The sequence below is a fragment of the Dermacentor variabilis genome, chromosome 11 (assembly GCF_050947875.1).
Source record: "Dermacentor variabilis isolate Ectoservices chromosome 11, ASM5094787v1, whole genome shotgun sequence".
NCBI lineage: Eukaryota > Metazoa > Arthropoda > Arachnida > Ixodida > Ixodidae > Dermacentor > Dermacentor variabilis.
In genome coordinates this window covers 20796302-20819425 of record NC_134578.1, presented here as the reverse complement: position 1 = coordinate 20819425, position 23124 = coordinate 20796302, and the positions used below count along the sequence as shown (strand labels likewise).

Below are 23124 nucleotides of genomic sequence, written 5' to 3'. Positions count from 1 at the left end.
CGACCGCCGCGGGCGTCACGCAGGCCACGCGGCGAAGCGGGATTGCAGGAGATGGGGGGGGGGGGGGAACAAGATATCTGGGGACGCGCGTGAGTCGCGCATCCCCACACGCCTGAACCAAACAATTTAATGGTCATGCTTCTAAGTACACAAGATGTCTTCATAAACTGTTACGGCAACTTGACCATCGGTAATGGCGTCATATTAGGAGCATGGTGAGCCAATCAGGTTGCCGCAGGCATGTAAGATTCGCGATGCAGTATTACGTTGCGAGACTGTGTTCTCCTTATTCAAGTCGTAAGCTACACGGCAAAGAGACGTGCGCGAAAAACACTTATGACCCTTATATTTTTTGTCGCAATGTCTTTATTTGTATCTTTTTCTTAGGAGAGTCAAATTTTTTCTTCAGACTATTGATTTATTACGAGAATGAATAATTAAAATTGTGGTCGAAATATAAAGAATAGTCTACCGGTCCTAGTGGAGGTATGACAGCAACTATAACGGCACACAAATAATAGCAAGAATTTTAAGGTTATAATATTGTAGTGCATTAAGGAAAGACAACCATAGTGCTCGAGTTGCTATCCTGAATGATGACTGATTCTCCATCCGGTTCCGCATGGTTATTTCGTTTCAAGTTACGCGTATTCTTCATGCAGTAAACATTCTTGTGATAACATCTGATTTTACCACATCAGAAACTTTCCGTAGCCACGGCGCATGCGTCAAATGCTTCACATTATTTTTCATGCAGCCAAGTCTCACATTCTCGAGACTCTGGTCATGGGCGAAGCACTGGTGGGCTTGTCATTCTTCTGGTTCGTCTACAACAGCGTCACAGTTGTCAAGGAGTTCACCTTCTCCAGTAAGCAGCGCACAGCGCATGACATGTTCACAAAATGACCGTGTTCACAAAAAGAAAGGTCTCACGGCAGAACTCCTTGTAAGAACAGACATAAGCTAATCGCAGTGTTACACTTGTTATCGAAGAAAAACGTTGCAAAATCCTCTCACAGGGTACGTTCGACAGCAGGCAGAGATGTACTCAACTGGAAACCCTGAAGGAACACGTAGTGCATGTCTCAAAAAAGGATATTGCATGAAGCACGTTTCCTTCTTTTACTCAAGATGTGGCACGCGGCGAGTAAGACGATACCGCACGTGTCCTTATTCCGTCACAACTCTTTACTTCCCCACATCCAAGCAACGTACACGTTCATGATACATGCAACTATGCACGCGCTACACGTCATCCCAGAGTGTCTGCCGGACACCAGATAAGGCAGGTAGAAGAATTCACTCACTCCATCGCTCGTGAGAGACAAACGCCGAGCTCCCGAACTGTGTGGCCCGTTGTATGCCCGACGCACTCAGTGCCCGTTCATCCTCATGCATTCCGCCGCCATGACGCTTCCCTTATCTGCAATGCCCAAAACACTGGCAACGCCCTACAGTGCCATCACACATAGTCCATCACACATCAGACATAGTCCGGATCATCATTATGATCATCATTATCATGTTTTATGTCCACTGCACGACGAAGGCCTCTCCCTGCGATCTCCAATTGCCCCTGTCCTGTGCCAACCGATTCCAACTAGCACCCGCAAATTTCCTAATTTCTTCGCACCATCTTGTCTTCTGCCGTCCTCTACTGCGCTTTCCTTCTCTTGGTACCTCTTGGCACCCATTCTGTCACCCTAATGATCCAACGGCTATCTAATCCGCTCATTACACGACCTGCCCAGCGCCACTTTTTCTCTTAATATCAGTTAGAATATTGTGGATTGCCGCCAAGGTGACATCTCCGGTCAGGCATGCGGCGATATGCCCTTATGTCCTTTTCACCAACTGTAAATGGCCTCACGCTAAATATCCCTTCTATTTCCTCCATTGTTTTCCTCTGCCCCTATCACTTCTTCGCTCATGGACGAGCTGGCCCGCTCCACTAGAGGCAGTGTTCTCGAGCGACCGCTTTCAGGGTTACCATCACTTTTACGAGATTTCGCGTGACACAGCACCGGACGTTCCGACAGCGTTCCTGACATTATGCCACTGTTCTATCGGGGGCGAGGACTTACGGAGTCGCCATCTGTCCGAAGCGCCTCCCTTGCGTAGTATGAGGGATAACGCGCACGCTTCTCATAGGTTTGGCTTACGGCGCCCAATAAAAACACCAGGCAGTGGCCCTCCTGGAAATTTATTTAAGCACTCTCAAAACGAGCGAAGTTTCTATTATCAAAATAATAATCTTAGGAAACTGAAAGCGCAGAATCGTTTACAGACGCTATGTCGCTTTACCGAATATCTACAGTGAGCGCCACTGCGCGCGGTCGCCTCTATGGTGTCTCCCGCACCAGCTTCTTGCGTGAAAGATGGGCAAACGTTGAGAGCAAAATATGTGAAATATGTTCTAATAGTGGGCTGTCTGTATAGCCGAATGTAACTTAACAAAATGAAGCAACAATGCAGCGATCGCACGGGCTCGCAGCGACCGACTGCGCGTCTGCATGCATGTCCGCGCACAATGTTTTGCTTTCGCTGCGAGCGCGTTTTCGCCCCGTGCCGTGAGTTTTAAGCCGCATAATATGAGCGTTTGACAGTACACAAACAGCCATTGTATCGTGGACGCTATCAGAGTTGTTCAAAAATAATTTCGTGCCATCGGGACGATTAAATCTTTTTTTTTCTTCTTCTAAATTCTTAAATGTTTCAATATCATTATTTCTCACGTTGCGCCGCACATGTTTATCCGCTTTCGCAGCGTGCGATTTTCCGCTGCTTCTTTTACGCAATCCAATACATTAATTCATAACACAAACATGACCATGTACCATACCTTTATTTAATGTGCATCTTACCATTCCCTTTCTATTTAAGTGAACTTGCCAGTGTCTAGCATCAACAAGTCCATAGACCAAATAACGCGTCATGACACTAGCCGGGCAGCCGGGCGCGGGCGAGCGTCTCAGTGCGCGTTTTCTGCTACTCACAGAACATCGCACTCCCGACGCCGTAGCATAAATATTCCTCGCCTCTGTTCTTGCTGCTTACCCGAGTTGTAGCCGATGGCTGTTTACCGGTTCTAAGTTCCGTGAGTCAAGCTTCAAGCAGCTTCTTGTCCTGCGGCTACGTGTGAATAAGGCTGACACCAGGCTCCGCCGCCCACGTCCGGCACTGCGGCACCGAGTGGCCTGCTATGCAGCACGCCTCCAAAAGCATCCACTACCTATTATAGTGCTTTCAAATGCTGTCAAGCAGATCCCCCAAGGCGGGAAAACTTCGCCACTTAATCAGAACTGCAGTGCAGGTGGGACTTTCGTTTTCAGTTCGCGTCGGTGCTCCGGAAGCAGCCAACGCGGCACCTTTGTCCACGTGATCCCTCATGCCACGTCACGCCGATGGTGGCGCCAGCTTTTCCAGTGGTGGAGCTCGCCCCCAATACTTTCGCACCGTGTGAGCAACGCTGCGGAGCAAATACTTCGTCATGTCCGGTGCCAAGTCATGTGAAATTACGCAAAGGTGATCGTATCCCTGATAGTCATCGCTCCACATTACCGCCTCACAACCCCCTCTCCACATGCGCCGCCGAATCCTCGTGCAGTAGATCAAGCACAATCAGGGGAAATTCCCAGCCTAAAAGCAATAACTGATGCCCTACCGGCGACATCGGCTCGGGTAAACAGCCGTCTTTACAATAAAGCCCGTTTCTCTCTCCTACACCAGCCCTCGTCACAGCAGCTTGATCGAAACCAACAATCATTAAAGTTCTGTCACGATTTCGAAGTAAACGTTTATAGCCTATTCCATCCTGAGTCGCTCCGAAAGGCTCAACTGGAAACCGCGTGTTTAAACACGCGGACTTCCTTTCGCTCACAGACTTTGGCCTGTCCGTGCTGACCACGCTGGTGCTGGGCCCGGTGTTCGGAAAGCTGGTGGGCCACCTGCTGGCCTACCTGCTCATCGCGCTGTCGCAGGACGTGTCCATCACTTACCTTGTCTCGCTGTGCGCCGTCTACTTGACCTTCCTGCTGAGCGAGCACGCGTTCCAGGGCAGCGGCGTCACGTCGATCATCGCGCTCGCACTCACCGCCAGCGCGCACAGCGCCTCGACCATCATGGACCCGGTAGTGCTGCGGAAGTAAGGCTCGATTCCGATGCTGCGCGCGTTGTTACGTTGAAGCAAGCAAGGATTCCGTTCTTGAGTGACGTATAAGCATGAAGCCTGATGCTGGCGATTGCAGAGATTATCAGAACTGCAGATGACAGCCACAGCCGCCACTGAAGGAAAAGTGGGATGCGTTTCGGATTGCATTTGCATTTGCGCGTCTGCGCACGGGGGTTGAGGTCACATTTCACTTGGTTACTCGGCTGGTGGGTGCGTGTCTACTTCTTCCCATCCTGTCTACTTCGTGCTGTACCCACGATGTTTCTATGATACACGGCGCCAGCCTGTGCATTGTGAATGTCACTTGCGAGTGTGTGTAGCGCACGGGTGCAAAGTGTCCAGATCCGTGTTTCGCTAATACAGCTCGTGCTGTTTCCATGCTGTCCTTTGTCTGCGTGCGTAGTCGGGGACGAAAGTTCGCGAACCGCGCGCACGGTGAAAACGCTGGGGTTAATCGAGTTCGGCGTGTCCAACCGTGACTGAGGGACGCAGTAGCATCCATCAAGCGAGGAAACATAATTGACCCTTCTCTGTTAGGATTTGCATGCGTGCTTCATGGCGCGATGCAGCGTACTCTCCGTGAGCACGGCGTGCAACCGTTTGCCTCTGACTGGACTGCTCGTTCGTCCGTTTCGCTCCCTGCCGCAACGGCCTTGCGCTTGATTTCTGCACGTCTGCAAGGCTGTGAGCTTCCTCTCTTTGCATGCATGCAGCTCGTGAAATAAGCCCCTTCCTGGTTATTGAGAAATGATGGCGCCTTCCCTTCGGGCCTCCACCAACCACCGAGGAACGCCAAATGATGGAGAGCGGACGCAGCATGCTTTTGTGGGAACACCTCACCCTTCGCTCGTATCTTTAGGCTCAGTTTTTCTGATCTTAATAAAACAAAAATGGCACACCTTTCAGAGCAGGATTGCGTATGAAATGAAACGCTAATTGCGAAATTTCCCGACAACGAGAATTTGCTCGTATAATCAAGAATTTCGCAAAATCCGGTGTCCACTCTGTGCTCTCCCTCTTTTTGTCTCCCTGGGGCAGGTTCTGGATGCTGTTTCGATACACGTACAATACGGTTATCGTGTTCCTGGCCGCCTTCAAAGTAGGCCGTGACGCTGTTGAATACCTGGACGCGGAGGACATTATCCTGCTGGGCCACACGTACGCCGCCAAGATAATCGTCAGGCGAGTTATAGAGATAGGGCTTAGCAGATGTCCGTATATGCGAGAACCTAGTTGAATAACTCGCTGTGCTGGCTTATTATTTCTGCTTCAGCGAAAACAATGTTAGACAAAATAGCGACTGTTGACGTTAAACGTTTTAGACGTTCGAACACCATTACTATAAACAGGGTGTCCCAGCTTACTTTAGAGAAGCCGTTCGACAGAAATAAAAATAAAAAACGTGGTGCATGATATAATTACAAGACATACCGTGTTCGCTCATCAAATCTTTGACGATCGATGACCATAGGTTTCAAAACCACGTCCGGCGTCGTGTTTTTTTTTTCAACTTTTTTTCTACCAGCTTGACTAAAGTCAGCTGGGGCACCCTATACATGAATAGAATATACTGACTCAACGTACACCTTGGAACCTAAGTGGAGCAAAGTTTTAGCAAAGTGTTTATTTAAATGTTAAACTAACGACCACGCGTAGAACATTGTTTACTTTCATCCTATATGCAACGAATAATTTCATGCAATATGTTCAAGTTTGTCCACGACGAATGTTCCAACTTTAATCTCGTGCAAACTGCATGTTTATGCATTCGACCGCTCACAAATTATTCCCTAATAAAAAACCAAATTAGTCGCACATGAAGCGCCAGACGCGTCTAAACGCACTGATGTAACCAGAACGAATGCAGTGCATAATGCTTGTAGAGGGAAAAATGGCGGTGACAGATGGACGTATAGCAAAGTACCACGCATATCTTGCTAAATTTAGGGATTTTGCACCTTTTGTGTAACAGCGGCAAATATATCGCATCGCTACACGCATCCCAAATAAGCGGGTCGTCTATGTTTACGCTTAAATGACGAGTTTCTCTTCTACGTCAGTACACACACCAAAAAAAAACCACAAACAACGTGATCGGCCGCCTTTGTAGCGCAATCTGGTGACGCTGAGTTCAACCAGAGTCCACCAACGGAACACAGCCAGAGCGCAACCAGAACATAAGGAATGCCCGCAAACATGGCGTTAAGCTTAACTGACGGCAAAATGCTTCTATGCATCTGTGGAAAGTTAGAACGCGAGCGAGCGAGCGATTTCGCGTGGAGAGGCATGTAATATCTGGTGCTCCTACCTTTCGCTACGCTCAATAGAAGCAGGATACGGCGATTGCTCAATCACTCCTACCTTTCGCTACGCTCAATAGAAGCAGGATACGGCGATTGCTCAATCGCTCCTACCTTTCGCTACGCTCAATAGAAGCAGGATACGGCGATTGCTCAATCCTCCACAACGCGTGGCACTTCCAGGGGTCTGATGGTGCTCGTCTTGTACCCGGTCCTCTGCTCGACGGGCTACGACCTCAATTGGCGCCAGTGCGTGGCTCTGGTCTGGATCAACTTCAAGAGCGCCGTCATCATGGGCTTCTCGCTCTCGTCGTGGATCTCAAACATCAACGTCAGCGTGGCCCTCAGGGTACACCGTTCGGCGAAGGCATTCGCCGCGTGCAATAGTGCTGTTGCTCGCGGGGGGCCCAAGCAAAAACGGCCCCGCTGGCTAGATACGCGAATGATGTTGCGTGTCTGGCCAACTTAAGTCTATTTCTGTCGGTGTATGCACTTCTGAAGCTAAAACCAAGTTCGAGTTTTTACTTTCGTTAAAGGGTCGACTGCAACATAATATATGAATCACGTAAAAGGCCCAGTTACGGATAGAACGAGAAGAGTTTTGTAATTTTGTAATTTTGTTTTCCGGGTGATGGGGCTAGTCAAGCCGTGAAATGCAGCTTTTCCTCATCACACTTAACCACGTCTGTGTTTACTCTTATGTATCTGCCATGTGGTTGAATAAACTCAAACACAAATTCAAGCTCACGAAGGGGAACTAAGGTGCTCTAATATTCTTAGTCACCACCGTGTGAAGTTAGCAGATAGTGTATCCACATACATCAACCGCCATGCAATATCTTACTTTTGCATGTGAGTGGATGCGTCACAAAAATAAGGAAAACAACAAACGCTGTTGATATTGACATTGAGAAAGAAAGAACAAAACTGCGGCAGTTACAGCTCTCTGGAAGTGATGCAAGATTCACAACGCTGAAAATCAGCTTGGGTCCTCAGCGTAAACTTCGAAATTATGCTGCGCTGGTGCATGCCTGCGACACGGTGAAGAACTCCGTGGGTGGCGTGGTGGTATTTATGCCATATTCACTAACTATTATAGCTGCACGCATCATCTGCTTGCATCGTCTGCTTGGTTGAAATAAGAAACAAGAAATAAGAAACATCCTTAGTACCAGGCCTGGAGCTTTGCCAGGATTGATTCAATAGTATATACTACTCATTTATAACCCCTTTAGGCAAAGCCAAATTTTGTTGTAGTGGGGCGTCGTAACTGAAGATTGGCAGGCGCAATGTCTGAGTGTCTGTCACGGATCAAGAGGCTGTCAACTTCGCCCTGCGTCAGCGGTGGTACAATGATGAAAAGGAAAATTCCTGTTTAATAAATAAATCAATTTGTTAAATAATGGAATGAAAACCTAGATGCCCTTTACTTTCACATCTAATAGCCCCGATAATTATGTCATGACAGTTGTTTGTGGGAGACACTATCAATCAATCAAAAAACTTTATTCCATCCACAAGTCTGTTCTTTAATTAATTATTTAAATCAATAAATAATAATTAAGTATAGCCCAGCAGACACGAATACGATTTTTACGAAAACACAGCATTCATGGTGGCGGCTTATATAGGACAATTATTAATGCTCAGAATGACCATGATCCTATAATCACCCTCTTAATCAACTGCATTAAAGATTATGCAGAATGGAAGCAAGCCAGAGCGCAAATCAAGCCCATTTGCAAGCAATCTAGCTCCTTGAACCGGTTTGTTGAAATTTACACTCAAAATATACAGCGAAGTACATTTATCTTGCAGCTGGTTTGTGGGAGGCTTTCCGCGAAGCATACCATTAGAAAGGATTATAACTATAATAGTACATAATTTCGCCGCATATTTTGAGGAGATAGCTCTCTGCCTTGGTGTTGCGCTCGGGATTACCAGCAGGCGAAAATATGCCACCCGGCAACGCACACCATAAGCCAATTAGTCAACCTTAGTTAATTGTTCCGTCCATTACCTATTATCAAGCAGAAGCTGATGTGCATGCCGTTGCGAATGATGTATTGCCGAGACAATCCGCTTCTTATAATGTTCACTGTACTCTATTTGCTAATAACACAAATTCTTCATTGAAACACACCGCACATAGTTAGACCTACATGATCATAAGGTGCTAGTAAGTATAAGAGTTTTACAGCACGCCGGCTTTTTCTAAAACTGTGAAGTGGCCCGCCAAATACTAATTTAAGGTCGCGTACTCGTTTTTGTAGCTCTGTATAGAGAGCTCATCCAAAAGTTTTGCCAAAGCTTTTTACCCGAGGTACCGGTTCATGCAAAGGACGTCGTAATTACGTGAGTTAAGAGGAAATAATGAACTCAAATTGTGCGCGTTATTGGTAAGATCATGTCAAGAGTTACAGCTTCTAGGAAAAGCTTTTTTTTTTCGCTTGCAGGAGGACGCAATACGGCTTGGCCTGGTATTTTTGGTACAAGCCATAAACACCCTCACCCTGCCCCAGCTGATGTGGGCGTTAGGTGAGCGCGCAATCTTTCTGAGACTTCACCTTCGAGTTGCTAGTCTCCTTGAGGAACTGGTCTCCTTGAGGCGAGCTCGACCTTTTTTTTTTTTTATTTTCTTCTTGTCGTCCAGTGGATGATCTCGCTTTCTGTTCAGTTTATTGGTGCTGACGAAGGATGACAGCTTGAATGTGTTAGTACAGTGCTGTTCAGAAGAGAAAATTGTCCCTAGTTCTGCGATTGAATTACTAGCGCATTAGGCGACACAATGGTCGTGGTGGCTTAGTCTCTATGGCGTTCCGCACTTCGATTGCGGCGCGATACAATAGGGAGCTCGTGTACACCCGCCTTTCGGTGTGCTTTAAACAAATGCAGGTAGTAAAAGCTACTCTGCAACTGCTCAGCCACGGCGTCTCTCAGGGTTTCTCTCTCTAAGAAACTTGTGTGAAGCCAGGCGTTAACAGCATGACAGAGACTTGAGACGATCAACAGTAGTCGAACAAGAGCGTTTCGAGCGTTTATACAAGGGACCCCGACGAAGGCAATTCCCCTAGTCGAAACATTGTCTCAAGCACTGCATCATTGATCATGAGCTTTGTAGTTTCAGGGCACTAGACTTATGCTTGAGCGATGACATGTCTGCTGGCGATAAGTTGCGAAGTAATCTCGAAAACGAAAGACAGCGCGAAAAAAAAAGAATAATAATCGATACATAAAATGCAGATGGAGGTATAGGGTATTAGATATATTGTCTTTCTCTCCATCTTGTGTGTCGACGCTCTCTCTGCCTCTAGCCCACACTTTGCTGATACGATATTACCGAGTAAAAAGGAACAACTTCGGATACTCAGTATGTCCAAATGGCTTTGTGTCCATCCTTAAATAATCTCCCAGTGGCTGCATAAACCCACTGCGATACGAGGAATATGTGTTTAGATATGTGTCGTACTTATCTGCACATACATCTCCATGGACACATGACCCTCAATAAACAACGCACATCGACTTCGGCCTCAGTACCCAAAGAGGTAACAGCTAAAAGTGACGAAGTGGTGCTCTTGGTACTCGCTACATTACTGCTACATTGCCAACAGAAACAAACTTCTCCTCTTTTTGATTCCAACATTGCGTTCCATCTCCAAATTTTGTTCTCACTATGCAAGTGTATACCAACTCATCCCCCCCCCCCGTTCTCTCTCTCGTTCCGAGCTAAAAAAGAAACTCATGCTGTATACTGCACCTCCCGGTTTCGCGCTCTTTAGGCCTAGTGCAGATGTCGGAGGCCGAGAAGGCCAACATGAACGTGGTGGTGACGGCGCTGCGCAACACGGCCAAGCAGTCGACGAACAAGCAGCGCCGCGAGAAGAACTTCAGCGGCGCTGACTGGAAGTGGGTGCAGCTGCACACGTTCATCGAGAACCCCTACGCCGAGGTTGCGGCCGGCGGCTCGGAGCGCAGCGCCCTGGGTCCCCGCCTCTCCCTGCAACGCCGGGAGGACACGCTGGCCGAGGCCAAGCACAACGCCAACACCAACATACTGCGGCTGCAGAAGGTGCGTGGCCGCCTTCCCGACGCCTGAATCATGAGTCCCTTGATAATTGGCACTCTGCTACAAGATCTAAGCAGGACCTCAAGGTTTTAAAGCGTTTATTTAATTATTTATTATTTATTTTTTTATTTATATATATATATATATTTATTTATTTGTTCCAAATACCCTCAAACGCAGATGCATTCTGCGAGGGAGTGGTTACAAAGGAACGGTAAGTTATACAAAAGAAACGGTAATACAAAAACTATTAAGCAGAACACAAGAAATATCAACAAAACAAAGAAAAACGAGCGTGATGCAAACAAAATGACTCGCAATATGGCACAGTTAGTTACAATTTAAAAAATGCAAATAAGGATTGTCTGAACAAAGCATGATCCGTGATGGAAACAAGACTGACAGGAAGGTGGTTCCAGTCACATGAGGTGACTGGATACCTTAGCTCTCTTTGGGAACTAACCGGTGATTTCTTGGGAGTGCCTAACTGTTTTTTTTTTTGTGGGCCGATGACGAAGAAAACGCAGCCTCACGCATTTGTAAAAGTATCACAGATATAGCGATGTTATACTGGTCTCGTACCGTTCGGTACCGCGCCGTGGCACGGAGGTAAGGGGACTGCTCTCGCATTGCTTCCTTGAGACGCTGTCGTTGAAGCGCTACGTATGTGGTCAAAAGATAGGATGCCTCGATGCGTTAGCCCTCGCCCGCGTGGTGGCGCCCTTGGTCAAGGACGCATGCGCTGTCGACCTAATGTGGTCGCAGACCACAACCATCTTGACGTCTGGAGTTGCCTTTGGTGTTTTCTTGTTGAAAACTCGTTGGCTAGCATGGAAATTATTGCCGATACATTTATTGCTGAAGGCCAAACGTGTTGGCCTGCAGCATTTCGAAACAAATAAATAAATACAGAAAATAAGAAATAAAAATAATTATCTTTGAAACTGTCATTGTTGTTCAGGACGTCAATCGATGATCTTAGAATGATGTCAATGCAATAATTTTCCTCACTGCGATCCTCTTGGTTTTCCAACTGTTATGTCTAGCATGAAAATCATCGCCAAATACACCGATTTCCCTGAAAATTGTACCCTTGACCTAAAAGCATTTTGCCGGTTCGGATATCAACAACATTGAAGTTCGTTTTTCCCACTAATTCGTTGTAAACAACTAGTCTCAATTAGCTTTTGATTTCTACCATTCGGTTGTTTTATGATTATGGCGAACAAAGGTACTTTTTGTATTATTAAAAAACGAATTACGTATTATTGGTATTTTTAAACAAGCATATCTACATTTGATCGCACGCAGAAATGTGTCCTCGGCTACTGAGAAGTTATGCTGGGAGTTAAGATACAAAAACAAATAATCATCAGTGTAAAGCCCTCTTTCTAAATAAATGTTATAAGAATAGCACTCAGCAAAAGTAAGAAAAAGGAACGCTAAAGAACAGCTCAATGTAAACAGTAAAAGAAAACTATATGCTACTTTTATTTGAAAATGTTTTTATGCGCGAGTAAAACGCGTGGTGGAAACAGGAAATGTGTGACATAGCTATTCAGTTAAACAACAATAAGTTGTAATTCCTAAACCGATGCTATACACTTATTTTTGTGTACGTCGACGTTCCGCATGCGTTGATAAATCAATAAAATAAAATTAACTATTCACATTTTCTTGTGTGTGTGTGTGTGTGTGGAAATTGTAACAATGAAGGCAGGACTCAAACGATGGTGAGCTCGTGTGAATGTAGTCGAAACAACAATTGTCTTTTTTCTTTCGCAGGTGTGCTACAACAAGCAGTACGAAGACGGCATGATTCACAAGCGCACAAAAACAACCATTCTAGCCGCCCTGCAGTACCCGCTAGAAAGGGAGTTGTAAGTAGAAAGCTTGGCGAAGTTGTGCCCATGCCTTTCTCGTGTGGAACCACACAAATCTCAGGACTTTTGCCGACATGCACTGTCGGCGCACCGAAAGTCGGTGAAGGCTATGTTGACCTTTTTACGTGGCAGTGGCCTATTAGAAAGGTTATAATGATCCCATGCCGTCCCTATTCATTTTTTTCACGCTTTTATTTTTGTCACCGCTCTTCATTCCTTCTTTACTTACCCGTTTACTTCCCCTAGTGCAGGTTAGCAAACCGGAGGTTTTAACTCTGGTTAACCTCTCTGCCTTTCTCTCATTTGTATAGCTCCCTCTCTCAAGAATTTTGTGCTAGGTCTGTCAGACCTTTGCAGGTGTTGGTTTATTTTTTTAATCGCAACTGAAGTTGCACCGGCTATAGCGGAGGAGACCAGGTGTGGTGCCAATGTACACTGTATGCATTTGGGTCATGCGTGGTGGTACAGCACCCTAATAAAGGTTAGAAGAGGATTGGTTTGGGCTATCTGGTTACAGCTCACAATCAATGAGGACTGGAGGACTCTCGTCCCCCAGTGCTCGTTGAGTAGCGCAAATACTTCGTTGATTGATCATGAATTGATAAAGCTGTGTAATTATCGTATTGAGGTAATTCTAACAATTTCACATTCGATAATTGTGATAGGAAAGGCCCGAAAAGCTTTTGATGACTGCTGCTGGCTTGGCTTACTTTGCATGATGTGGGCATAGTAAAGTACATACATACATACATACATACATACATACATACATACATACATACATACATACATACATACATACATACATACTGTGGGGATCGCACGCGCATCCCGATATCTCCGGAGCGGCCACGCGGTTATCACGCGATAATCACGTGCTCGCTCGCGGAGAGTAGCTGGGAGAGGGCACGTTCGCCGCTCCCGCTGCTCTTCGCGCCTGGCCGCGACGCCGCAGCCCAAGGCACCCCGTTCCCTCCTTTCCTTTTCTTGGAACCGGGGAGACTCCCTCTCCGCCGCTCGGGGAGAAGCGCTATTCCCCCGATGCACGGTTGTCTTTCGGTTGAGGAGCTTGCGACTGGCCGCATCTCAATTCAGCCGCTGAGACCGCCGCACGCCGTCCCCCTGTTACGCCCGGCCTCTGTGTGCGACTCACCGCCCCAGGGCCCGAGCGTGGATCCACTCTGGGTGAGCTGAACTCTTATCAGCCTCTTTTGTGGTTCCCACATTGTGCGGTTTGTTTCACCCCAGACGTGCGGAATGCTCCGCCGCTGTGGTTTTGTTTTGTGTTGTATTTGTATGTGTCGTGGCTCTTGTTGTCTGTTGGTATCCTTGTACACCAAGGTGAATAAACACCTTAGGTCGAGACTCACCCTGTCCCCACTGGCCTGAACCCGCCGTGGTCGCAACTCACTGCGAACCGCGGGTTAGGGGTCACAGCTCTGACTGCTAGGGCTGCTGCGAAAGTGCTAGTGAGCGACTGCCGCTCCGCCGGCGCTGTGCGATCCAGAGAAGGGTCAGGTGCGCACGCGCGAGCCTGAGTAATACCCCTATATTTGGCGCCCAACGTGGGGCCAGAGGTGTGACAGGTTGAGTCTGTTTGTGTGAGTGACTGCCACTGCACGAACGAACCATGGCAGCATACGGGGCTGATTTACAGCCGTTGTATACGCTGTCTCAGGTTGCTACCAACAGGCAACAATTCGAAGCGGCGGTAACTGCTACCGCTCAGTCATGCCCTGCGGCGAACATTAGCCCTGGGAATTTGATAAGCTTCGAAGAGGGTAGCGCTACACACGAGGCGCTCTCTCCGGCAGGATGTACCCTTGAAGGCGTGAGGCACATTACGCCGAACCCTTCGCCAGTGTTTGCGGAGAGCATGGAGCCACTGCGGCATACTTGCTCGACGCGTTCTGCTCCTGTGCCAGGCATTACTGGCCAGAGCGAGCCTCAACAGGCGCTGTTGCAGGATGCGATGCGCTTGATTGAGAGGTTGACAGGTGCCGGGCAGAACACTCTGCTGACATCTGCCGCCGCTGCTAGACCGAGAGTGAGGGTGGACTTACCCACCTACAGCGGGTATCATGATTCAGTTAGCGTCAACGAATACCTCGATCACGTGCTGACTTACCAGCGCGCAACGGGGCTGTCCGATGGCGAGATACTGGAACGCGTCGTACCAGTGTCGTTAACTGATCACGCTGCCCGCTGGTTCCGGCTTACTGGCTACCGGTCTAGCACGCTGGCTGAGTTCCGAGCGGCCTTACGCGAGGAATTCCTGCCCGCAGATTACGAGCGTCGTCTGCGGCGCGAGTTGGAGCTACGTACTCAGCATCCGGACGAATCCTTGCTCGAGTACGTCAGGGCGATGGACGAACTTTATCGTACCGCTGACCCTACTGCTCCGAACTGCGATAAGGTGGAGAGAGTCACGCGACAAGCTCATCCCACCTTCGCAGCGTACCTAAGAGGCCGCAAGTTCAGGGATTTGGATGAGCTGGCCTCGGAGGCAAAGCGCATACAGGCGGACATACTCGCCTTGCGCTCATACCGACCTCCACCCCCAGCGTCGAGGGCACTTGAGCCGCGATGCGCGTGGAACGGGGACACTTTTCGCACTCGTTCCGGTGGAGGTGGTGCGGTTGCTTTCAGTGACGGACAACTGAGAAACGGTTGGGGCTTATCTGACCGGGCTCTCGACCCGTACACTTATGCCATGCGTGCAGCATGCGCTGCCGATGGCCGAGGTATGCAGAATCGTGGCCGACATGCCGGCTCGATGATGCGAGAGCAGAGCGTGCCTGCAAGGGAGCAGTCGATAGAGAGGAACAACGGTCAAACGGCGCGAGGCACTGGACGCCAAGCCCGTCAAAGGCCGGCTCTCCTCTGTTATCGGTGCAACCAGCCGGGGCACTTCGCCCGGGATTGCAGACAGCCTGCGAACCGAGAGCACGCGCTTTCGGGAAACGAGCGGGGCCGCCGGTAAGCAACGCTGCATGGCCGGCGGCGGTTACAGCGGTGCGAAGTGAGACACATGAACTCCTTGCCCCGCTGGCTTGTCGTTTTGGATTGCCCAACGACACGCCAGTGCCGCTCATAGAGGTTACAGTCGCCCGGCGCAGGTTTTTTGCGCTGTTAGACACAGGAGCAAGCGCTTCACTATTTGGCGACGAGGTGTGTGAACATCTCCGTCGGAACGCTATCCGACTGAGAGAGAGCAATGTGACCTTCCGACTCGCCAGCGGCACGGCGCACGTGAGCTGTGCTGCTAGGCTTGTGGTGCGGTGGGAGAAACGGGTGAGGCGACAGCGCCTAGCTCACCTTCCCGGCCTGTCGGTTCCTATAATTCTTGGTAGAGACTTCCTCGCCAAGACGGGCATTGTTATTGACGTCTGCAACGGAGGATATAGGGAGCGAGCATGTGGCACCCTGAAACCTTTCGTTTCATTTCAAAAAGCGTCAGAGACAACTTCGTTCGATGATGCTTCGCGCGCAGACCGACCAAACGATTGCCCGAAAAGGTCCCTCAGAACGGTTGCGGCCGGGTCGAAATGCCGTTCGGCCAACCGCACTGAGAAAAGAGGCGCGGAGGGGAACTGCTCCCCTCCCGCAAAGCCCATAACCCCCGCTGCGGTGGCAGATTGTGCCGCAGTGAGGGGCGAACGATACCACCCGCTGCTGGACGACTCAAGCAGTTTGTCGGGGGAAGAAAAGGCTCGCCTCTCATCGCTTCTGACTGAATATGATGCCGTATTCACAGAGCGGCCTGGTTGCACTACGCTATACAGGCACAAAATTGAGACAGGCGACGCCTCTCCGTGGAAGTGCAATCCTCGGCCGGTGAGTTTGGCTAAGAGGAAAGCACTAGACAGCGCTCTGGACGAACTGCTCGATACAGGCGTTGTTGAAAGGTCGGACAGCCCATGGGGTTTTCCTGTGGTGTTGGTTCCTAAAAAGGATGGGACGCCCCGCCTTTGTGTTGACTATCGCCGCCTGAACGAGGTGACACGCAAGGACGCATATCCGCTTCCTAGCATTCCCTCGATCGTATCCAACGTTGGCGGAGCGAAGTACTTCACTACGCTCGATGCAAGCAGAGGATACTTTCAGGTGGAGGTAGATCCCTGTGACCGAGAGAAGACTGCCTTCACTTGTCACAGGGGACTTTTCCAGTTTACCCGTATGCCATTCGGACTTGTCGGTGCGCCTGCGACTTACCAGCGCCTGATGGACCGTGTCTTGGGTGACGCAAGGTGGCACCACGCTCTTGCTTACCTGGACGATGTTGTGGTATACTCGCGTACCTTTGATGGGCACTTACGCCATCTCAGGGACGTGTTGGAGCGTCTGAGGTCTGCGGGTATAACGCTAAACCCGACCAAGACCCAGATCGCAGCAACCCGAGTAACGCTACTGGGGTTTGAACTGGATAATGGACGCCTTCTACCGTGTGATGACAAGGTTCAGGCATTATTGAACTACCCGTCACCGGAAGACATAGGCGGACTGAGACGCTTTTTGGGGCTGGCGAATTTCTATCGACAGTTCATCCCAAACTGCGCTGCACTGCAAGCCCCCTTGACAATGCTGTTGAGGAAAGGTGAGCAGTGGAGGTGGGGTCCCGAGCAAGAGGAGGCACTGCGCAACCTCGTAAACGCGCTCGTGGAAACCACCGAGTTAAGGCTACCAGATTTGAACAAAGAATTTGTCATTCATACGGACGCCAGCGACCTTGGCCTAGGAGCGGTTTTGCTCCAACAGCACGAAGGTAGTTTGCGCCCGGTAGCTTTTGCCAGCCGCTCTTTGACTCCCGCAGAGAAAAATTACTCCGTGACAGAAAAGGAATGTCTGGCGATCATTTTCGCTCTCAAAAAGTTTGACTACTATATTGATGGAGTCCCATTCATAATTGAGACCGATCATATGGCACTAACTTGGCTTAGGCGCTTAGGAGAGCCGAGCGGCCGGCTCGCGCGATGGGCACTTCTCCTGCAGCGATACGATTTTACCGTGCGCTACAGGAGAGGAAAGAACAACGTTGTGGCGGACGCACTTTCGCGCGCGCCCGTTGACTGTGAGAAGAGTGATATTACTACTCAACTCACCTCGCCCAAAACTGAGCTTGAGAGCGGACTAACCGCTGCGACGATTGAGGTTGTCAGGAGGGGTAACATTAATACCCATCGTGACCCCTCAGTGACTCAGCCTAAGAGCAGAGTAACTGCTACAATGCTCGACGGCGCTGGTCCCGAAGGAAGGGCGGAAGAACCCCCTTCTCAGGACGAAAGCGTGAACCACTTGGACTGCGTCAGTTCAGTGGGGAGCGTGTTCGGCAGAAAGGAGCTGTTAGAGGCACAGCGGGAGGATCCATTTTGTAAGAAAGTGTTTGAGAGGCTCCGGGAGCCCGGCGGCGCGGCCGCGGCGCACATGGACGCAGCTGGTATTGCTGTGGGTGCGCGGCGCTCCGAAACAGCTGGTAATGCTGTGAGCGCGTTGGATTCCTACCTGCTAGACTCTGACGGCGTCCTGCTGAGATACATTCCCGCGGAGAAGGATACACACGAGTCCTTCAAAGCGGTGATTCCACGCACGCTGAGAGGAGCACTTTTACGCTACTTTCACGATACGTGCATCGCCGGGCATGCAAGTGGCCCTAAGACTTATCTGAAGTTGTGCCGCTTTGCTACCTGGCCTGGAATGAAGCGGGATGTGATGCGCTACGCCCGCTCTTGCAACGTGTGCCAACGCGTGAAGCCGCGTGGTGGACGCCCACCCGGGCTCATGCAGCCGATCAATAGCCGAACACCGTGGCAAATTGCGGCATGTGACGTCATGGGGCCTTACCCCAGGACACCGAGCGGGAACCGATTCCTTCTCGTAGTCACAGACCATTTCAGCAAGTGGGTGGAACTGTTCCCCCTACGGAAGCTGACGGCACGCGTAATCATGGGAAAGCTGATCGAGGTGTTTACACGATTCGGCTATCCTGAGCAGCTGATAACGGACAATGCGTCCTACTTCACTGCCAAACTCTTCGTGGACTCTTGTGCAGCTCTCGGCATTAAGCACAGGAGAACAACCACGTACCATGCCCAGGCGAATCCCACTGAGCGTGTGAACCGCAACATCAAGCACATGCTAGTTGCATTTGCGGGGACGCACAATGAGTGGGACGCTTGTCTTCCTGAAATTGGATTTGCAATCAGGTCGACAGTGAATCGATCGACTGGGTATACACCCGCCACCCTCAACCTTGGGAGGGAGCTGTTGAATCCGGTAGAACTTACTCTACAGGAACGAAGCAGCACGGAACTGGTTGTTTCGTCGGCACGCGCCGATTATGCGACTGGGCTGCGCGCGAAGGTAACGGAGGCTTTACGAAAAGCGCGACGGAACCTGAGCACTGCACGTGCCGAGCAGAAAGCGCAGTACGACCGCTCTCATCGGGAAGTTCGCTACAAAGTGGGCGACCTGGTGTTGAGACGGAATCACGTCCTGAGCGACGCCAGTAAGAAATTTTCAGCTTCTCTGGCGCCGAAATGGACAGGACCGTACCGGGTGCGAGAGACTGTCTCTTCGCTCGTGTACAGGCTGGCGGACTTGAAGCTAAGACCGATCAGCCGACCGGTGCATGTCTGCGATCTCAAACCCTACTATGACAGAGGGAACGAGTGGCCCGAGGAGAACGCTCTCCCGCGCCCGCAGGCAGCGGCATCGGGTGGCACAGCTCGATGTTCGAGCCCAGTGCAGCGTTATAACTTGCGATCTCGGCAGAACTAACTCTGTCCGGTTCGCGGAGGCTATTTTATTGTGCGCGATATCGGACGGAATGCTCCTCCGATGTCTAGCATGCAGGCTTCCAGAGCGAGCACGCGCTTTCTCTTTGGAAGAAGCGAGAGGGGCTAACAGAATTGTCGCAGCAGCAGACCGCCCGTCGGGAGCCTTGCAACAACCATCAAGCAAAAAGGAAAGACCGTCTCCGCTGCCGGTGCGGACGAGCAGGCCGTAAGCAGTCAGCAGCGCAGTGCAGGCAACAGGCGGCGAGAAAAGATCCTCCGGCGGCCAACAGCGAGGTGAGAGGTGCAGCGGGCGACTTCCGGTCCGGAATGGTCGCCGCGGCGCAGAATTCGCCGAACCGCACCGCACAGCTCCGCGACCGAGTTGCGAGCCCCGCAACCAAGCATCCAGCCTCAGGGCCGAGCGAAAGACTCCACCCGCAAGGAGAGAGTGACCTCCCGCTGCGCAACGGGTCGCAACCCGCCGTTCGTAATGGCTCGGCGAGCCTTTGACTCTGCATCCTCAGAGTTTCTGTACACCAAAAAGGCGGGGCGATGGGGGGCGACTGGGCCTGGCAAAACCTAAACGAACCAGTGGCCCATTCGCCGTCGTCTCGTCAAGACCCAAAAGATCTTCCTTGCTCGCCGAAAATGTCCCACCACGGTGATTCCCGCTGCAGCAACGCGAAGAAGCACTGGTCGGACCCGCGTAACCGCTCCAGAGGGCCCGACCACTCCGGAAACAAGCGGCCAAAACAACATCATCGGACTTCGGCCGCTCCTGAGATTTCCGTGCCCGGCGGCCGGGGCAGCGAGGGGGTGACGAAAAGCCACCACGATACCCCCTATCACGCTGTACCCACAGGCCAACATCACTCGGCCGCACCGGGCGCTAAAAGAGAAAATCGCTCGGTGGCGACGTGGACGTTCCAGACCGGCACGGAGCCGCCCGTATCGTACTTTTCGGCGGCACCGTGGAAAAAGCAGGAGCGGGCATACACGTCCAAAAGGAACGACCGGCTCTTCGCACCCTTCCAGGGCCGTACAATCTCGGAGCTGTATCGCCGGTCGAACGGCGCCTGTCTTCCCCCGGGTCCGGCCTCCGTGTTCTGCGAGTGCGGCGGGCTTGTCATCCACGAGAGCCACGAAACATCGCGTCTCCATCGGCAGCGGATCGCGGCCATCGGAAACGGAGTGCCTTCAGGCAAAGCCCCCGAGCCGCAGATGAACGCGGCCACAGTGGACGTCATACGGCGGGCGAGGGCTGACCCGCAGTTTGCGCAGTGGTTGCTGGAGGCAGCTGCGGGGACCATGCCGAAGGACCCTGCGGCACCATCATGTGCCTCAAGCTCACCGCATCAAACGCCATCACCCGGTACCTCAACCTGGCCTGCGGAGGCCGGCACTCCCGCGACACCGACGGCTGACGGCGGAGGCTGCTCGCTCATTGACATGGACTTCGCGACCTTGATGGCGGAGTAGCTCGCCCCTCTCGCAGGAAAGCCTCAGGTGACGGCGGCCTCTTAGCGGCTAAAGGGTTATTTTAAGGAGGGGGGGATGTGGGGATCGCACGCGCATCCCGATATCTCCGGAGCGGCCACGCGGTTATCACGCGATAATCACGTGCTCGCTCGCGGAGAGTAGCTGGGAGAGGGCACGTTCGCCGCTCCCGCTGCTCTTCGCGCCTGGCCGCGACGCCGCAGCCCAAGGCACCCCGTTCCCTCCTTTCCTTTTCTTGGAACCGGGGAGACTCCCTCTCCGCCGCTCGGGGAGAAGCGCTATTCCCCCGATGCACGGTTGTCTTTCGGTTGAGGAGCTTGCGACTGGCCGCATCTCAATTCAGCCGCTGAGACCGCCGCACGCCGTCCCCCTGTTACGCCCGGCCTCTGTGTGCGACTCACCGCCCCAGGGCCCGAGCGCGGATCCACTCTGGGTGAGCTGAACTCTTATCAGCCTCTTTTGTGGTTCCCACATTGTGCGGTTTGTTTCACCCCAGACGTGCGGAATGCTCCGCCGCTGTGGTTTTGTTTTGTGTTGTATTTGTATGTGTCGTGGCTCTTGTTGTCTGTTGGTATCCTTGTACACCAAGGTGAATAAACACCTTAGGTCGAGACTCACCCTGTCCCCACTGGCCTGAACCCGCCGTGGTCGCAACTCACTGCGAACCGCGGGTTAGGGGTCACAGCTCTGACTGCTAGGGCTGCTGCGAAAGTGCTAGTGAGCGACTGCCGCTCCGCCGGCGCTGTGCGATCCAGAGAAGGGTCAGGTGCGCACGCGCGAGCCTGAGTAATACCCCTATAATACATACATACATACATACATACATACATACATACATACATACATACATACATACATACATACATACATACATACATACATACATACATACATACATACATACATACATACATACATACATACATACATACATACATACATACATACATACATACATACATACATACATACATACATAAAAACCATAAAGCATTAATTCTCCTCGTTCCTAAAATACGCTCTGCACAAGACCCGTTGTTTCAGGATGCCGTGTTGAAAGAACGTGTGAGCGCAGTAACTCACTCACCTGATAGCAGAATACGGAATGGCAGGTCATATGGTTTTCTATATTATCGCATCAAATGCCCACATTATATATGGCGTTATTCGCCGAGGGAGTTGCAGCAGCTTATGCATCTTTTTTTTTAGTAAAAACGTATTTGCTTCTGTATATTTAAAAACGAGCGTGCATTTTGCAGGTACCTGAACATCGACATGATGACGCAGTACATAACGGTACCGGCTTGGATTTATTCGCTGGTGAGTCGGGTGACGTTATAAATACTTTGCAAGTTATCTCGCCAATGAACCCATTTTTATATCTAATCAAACGGTTTCAAAGCTGTTTCTCGCGGGTATCGCTGCGACACAATCATTTCGAAGAGCCTCACATTTATTTAAACTCTTTCAGTTGTGCGCAGGTTTCACCTGCCGTAAACTGTAATTACAGGCAAGTGGTTTACTGACTCTATCACGAGACCGTTAGTTGCAGCAATACCGACAAAAAAAAACGCGGGTAAATGAAGACGATAAAGCAGGGCTTGGTGCAGAGCAGAGTTTCACCACATTGTGTGTTGTGACATACCCGTATATAATCAATGTTGGCTGGGTGGCCCCAGTATACAACTTCTGAGCACGAGGTCGCGGGTTCGACTCAAAGCCACGACGGCCGCATTTCGATGGAGGCGAAACGCAACAACGCTAGTGGTTGCGTGCATTGGATACACATCGAAGAACCCCAGGATGACAAAATTAGTTCGGACCACCCGACTACGGCGTACTTCATAACCGACTGATCAATTTGGGGATGTGAACCCTACAAATAATAAACATCGAATTTTTTTCATTCCTTGTTACAAATATAGTGAAGGTGGAGGTAAAAAACATATTCTCAGCATTCAAAAATATTATATAGCATTATAATAAAAGAAGAAACTTAAAATTGGGGCGGGAACTATTAACGTGGCAGTAGCTAGTTGGGAAGCCGCGACAATATTATGTGTAATAAGCAATGAATTATGAATCATTCAATCTAGCAAACCACTGCCAAAGATTTGTTTTCGTGCTCCTCTTGAGTGGTGTGTGTCTCGGCTCTTCTCCCTTCGGCAGAAGAACGTCCTGCAGCGATTTGCGGGCACCGAAGTCATCGAGCGTCGAAGTTCGGGCCGCGTCAGCGCCCGCACTGATGAGACCGAGACCAGCGTGGTCGAGATGGACCTGCTCTCCAACTCCATAACGCAGGTGTGGAAAGAGCGAGGCTTTGATTTACCTAGTTGAACCCGAATTGATGGCAGCTTCAACCGCGCCCTCCGATGGGCTTAAACTGAGAATTTTCGCCCTGTATTGGAAAATGGGTTTCCTGGCCTCA

At 50.5% G+C, this 23124-nt stretch overlaps 1 protein-coding gene across 1 annotated transcript in view; it reads left to right on the top strand.

Annotated features, from left to right (window-relative positions):
• Positions 1 to 23033, top strand: part of LOC142564478 (sperm-specific sodium:proton exchanger-like) — a 32489-nt gene extending 9456 nt beyond the window's left edge. The window contains exons 5-13 of the mRNA XM_075675496.1: positions 758 to 868; positions 3883 to 4144; positions 5210 to 5353; positions 6655 to 6820; positions 8928 to 9009; positions 10254 to 10543; positions 12326 to 12420; positions 21956 to 22016; positions 22866 to 23033. Coding sequence (XP_075531611.1) covers positions 758 to 868; positions 3883 to 4144; positions 5210 to 5353; positions 6655 to 6820; positions 8928 to 9009; positions 10254 to 10543; positions 12326 to 12420; positions 21956 to 22016; positions 22866 to 23033 — 1379 coding nt within the window. The remainder of the gene's footprint in view (positions 1 to 757; positions 869 to 3882; positions 4145 to 5209; positions 5354 to 6654; positions 6821 to 8927; positions 9010 to 10253; positions 10544 to 12325; positions 12421 to 21955; positions 22017 to 22865) is intronic.
• Positions 23034 to 23124: the final 91 nt, after the last annotated feature.